The 3,742-nt window shown below is 41.0% G+C and overlaps 1 protein-coding gene across 1 annotated transcript; it reads right to left on the reverse strand.

Annotated features, from left to right (window-relative positions):
• Positions 1-346: 346 nt before the first annotated feature.
• On the reverse strand, positions 347-3,003 carry LOC122928632 (protein S100-P-like). The gene is made up of 2 exons (XM_044281696.1): positions 2,769-3,003; positions 347-543 (listed from the first exon to the last, which is right to left on the reverse strand). Exons 1-2 carry the CDS (start codon positions 2,904-2,906, stop codon positions 394-396), a joined length of 288 nt encoding a protein of 95 aa, XP_044137631.1. The 5' UTR covers positions 2,907-3,003; the 3' UTR covers positions 347-393.
• Positions 3,004-3,742: the final 739 nt, after the last annotated feature.

Genomic DNA, 3,742 nt, shown 5'->3' on the forward strand with positions numbered 1-3,742 from the left:
GGAGGTCACTGTTAAAGGAGCAGGCACTGTGGAGGTCACTGTTAAAGGAGCAGGCACTGCAGAGCATACTGTTAAAGAGGCGGGCACTTTGGAAGTTTCTGTTAAAAGGGTAGGAGAGGGTGGCAATGGGGAGAGGCAGAATAAGAAATGGTCCTCCGAGGGGCTAGGCCAACCCCTCAGTGCCCCAAGCATCTCATTTGCATATAAATAATTATAGTCAGTTCTAGGTTTAGTAGAGTTGACCATGGAGACAGATACACTTTAATCCACACCCATTCTAGACCACCATGTATCATATATGTCCATATCAACCTGTTCATAACCCTACAACAAAAAAGAAACAAAATAGAATAAACTGAACTTTATTTGTCAAAGGCAGATTGATTGAAATAATTATTTTTTACACGTTTGTTGAAATCTTTCGTGCCCCAGATAGGTGAGCGCAGCAATAAATATTAAAAATTCCTTAAAATCCACTTCATTGTCTTTATTTTCATCCAGGTCCTTTAGAAGCTGGCCACACTCGTCTTTACCTTTCGCATTCTAGACCAAAAAATATAGAAAATGAATTAGAATCAAAGAAGCTCCTCGGTTCTTTGTATAACTGAAATAGCCAAGAAGGAACCGATAAACATGGACATTTACATAACAAAGACCTCAAAATGAGAAAATTAAAAATTTAGAAAATTTTCCTTACGCTACATGCCACCAGCATTAGACTCCAAAGATAGCCATATACTGACAATTTCAACCAAAATGATCATCTGGTGAAATGTAACAACGAACTATTGTTTTAATTGACCGATGTGAGACCATCATTATCTGAAAGAAGTCAGCCATGTTTGAACTTTTCGTCTGATACCTAGATGAAAGGTCTTTTGAAAGAAAGATTGTTCATGGACAAAATGTCCCAGAATTTGTTTTTGTCCATTGCCCGGTTTAATTGAACATATATGACTAATATGAACAACTATAACTGCCAGTATGGACCAAAATGTTTACGACCTGCAGGAAACAGACAGCTCTGTTCAAAGTGTAGTGGTCGTGCTGGGTTACTGCAGCTCAGTTACCATTCACTTCAATGGAAGATGGGTTGCAGTAACCTGACATGGCCACTACACTTTGAACGGAGCTCTCTACTTCCTGCTCCATTCAAGCACTAGTTCCAGCACCTGAGGCTGCAGGCAACAGCTGATTGGTGGAGGTGCAGGGTGTCAGACCCCACCCATCATATATTATTAACTTATCCTGAGAATAGGTCATCAATATCAGGAGCCTGGTAAAACTATTTGAAAGATATATACCATTATAAACATTTTTTTGAAATTCTACAGCAAAGTTGCAATCTATATATATTTGAGGAAATGCTGCTAAACAAAGGCTGCCTTTATAGGACTCAGTTCTCAGTAGCCTTGGACCAGCTTGTTCTCTGCTCAGTTTTTTCCACTAAAAACAGGAACAGATCCCCAAGAAGGGAACATATCAGAACTTTACAAAAGAAAGGGGTTTGGGAAATGTTTCCTTGTTCTATGGGAACTGTTCTAGTTTAGTAGAAAGCTCTGAGGCTTAGTGATTAGCACTACTGCCTGGTGGCACTGAGGGTCCTCCTAGACTGCCCGGACAGGACGAGCGCCAATCGGCTATAAACACATTAATCGGCCATACTTACCAACCATTCTGTTGGTAATATCGGGACATGTAAGCCACGCCCCCGGGAATACACCGGCCCCACCTGGGAGCACCCACTAATGGTCAAAGTTTTCGTTAATCTCACCCATTTTTATCCCGGGACTGTGGGAATTTGCCAGGACTGTCTCTAAATATCAGGGACAGTTCTGCCAAATTCAGGACAGTTGGCATCTATGATCAGCACTTGTTTGAAAAGACTGATTACAACGCAACAGTTCTTTTCCCATAATTTCCAATGTTTTTTGGCGGCTGATTACACAGGGAGATGCGCTGCTGATAATTGCATCTTTTATTCCTATGAAAGCTGCAAATCAGCTGACAAATGAACATTTGCTCTTTCATCGGTTGGTTGGGAGCACTATGAAGGTGCTGCCATACGTTGCAGCGGTGCTGCATTTTTGATGTGGCAAAAAATGCATAAAAATCATGCAGTTTTTGCAACAACGTAACGGCTTCTCTGTTGCATTTCCTTCCAGCAAAGGGAAAAGAAGCAAATCGCACACAGCAGGAGATCTCTGGATCCACGTGAGGTCCAGGACTAGTTCTAGCTTTATTATAAAGAGGTTGTACTAGATTATGTGCGATCTTTATTTTTTACAGTATTCATTGGATAATCCCTTTAAGGGATGCAAAAAGTGACGGGAAAAGTGCTATATGGCAAAAGGTTCCAAACTGTGGCTTTAAAATTCAAAAATGTACAAATTTTTTATTTATTTATTACAAAGCACTATGTTTCCATCAGCTGGACACTGAGGTGCAGTTTCAGCATATAGCAGGTTATAGGTAACTTATAATAGATCGGCACGGTGCTTAAACGTAATACGACCCTAATACTGAACCCTATACATGAGGTTGTAGAATGCTCCGCCAGTCATAGTATATAGACTGCTATAAACTCCAATTTGTATTCTGTTGATGGGTTCCTTCCTGAGTCATCAGCCCTTCTATCCTGCAGCCGCCAGGAGACATTCTGTCAGTATGGAATTGCTATTTTTGCGTTTCCCTATTTTCTTCTATAGTATAATATAAATAATGGGTGATAGCTGTATACTTCTACTGTATGTAAGGCATCATCTTACCTTCATGAGTCCAGGCAGTTCCTTCTCCAGCAGAGCCTTAAATTCCCCTTTGGATAAAGTGTCTTTTTTGCCCTCACTACAGGCAAAATGGTCAAAGACACCGATGAATAGAGCCATTGCGGTTTCCAGGTCACTCATGTTTGGATGGGATTTGAGCTTCTCGGCTTCTCCAGGCAGCTGCTAAAGGCAGAGTGAAGTACAAGGGACGGAGCTCCTGCTTATATACAGATCGTGGCTTTGTGCTCAGGACAAATATTTCTCATTAAATAAATATTCTACAGGGTGTAACCTTCATACAAAATACCTGCAATAAATACTCTCTTCACAATTAATCCCTATCTCTGTTTGGTAAAGGCTGACTCATGTTGACTTTGTCCATTAGAATTGAAGACACACCTTTAATATATTTCACCCCTCACTGTTATAATTGTGTAAACTGAACTTTGGGTTGTGAATTTTTAGTTTCACACAAGTGAACTGCAGGTGTTCATAAACATGAGATGATTTTAGTGGGACCAACCAACTAACGTGTATGGGGGTCCCCCAACTCTTAGCCAACAGCAGATGTCAGGGGGAAAATGGACCAGGCATATTGCATTTCAACATGCCTGACCCTTTGTTCCCAAGGGAGATAAATCACCACCACAGGTATCTAGCGGCAGATTATTCCTTTCTCCCCAATGAAAACGCATGAACCCTGGGCCAAACCAACTATATATCTGTAGGGGGGTATAGGTCCTTGTCGAACGGCAGTAATTTTTACATAGTAACATAGTAACATAGTACATAAGGCCGAAAAAAGACATTTGTCCATCCAGTTCGGCCTGTTATCCTGCAAGTTGATCCAGAGGAAGGCAAAAAAAAAAACCTGTCAGGTAGAAGCCAATTTTCCCCACTTTAGGGGAATAAAAAATTCCTTCCCGACTCCAATCAGTCAATCAGAATAACTCCCTGGATCACGACCCCTCTCTAGT

The sequence above is a fragment of the Bufo gargarizans genome, chromosome 1, assembly GCF_014858855.1.
Source record: "Bufo gargarizans isolate SCDJY-AF-19 chromosome 1, ASM1485885v1, whole genome shotgun sequence".
Lineage (NCBI taxonomy): Eukaryota > Metazoa > Chordata > Amphibia > Anura > Bufonidae > Bufo > Bufo gargarizans.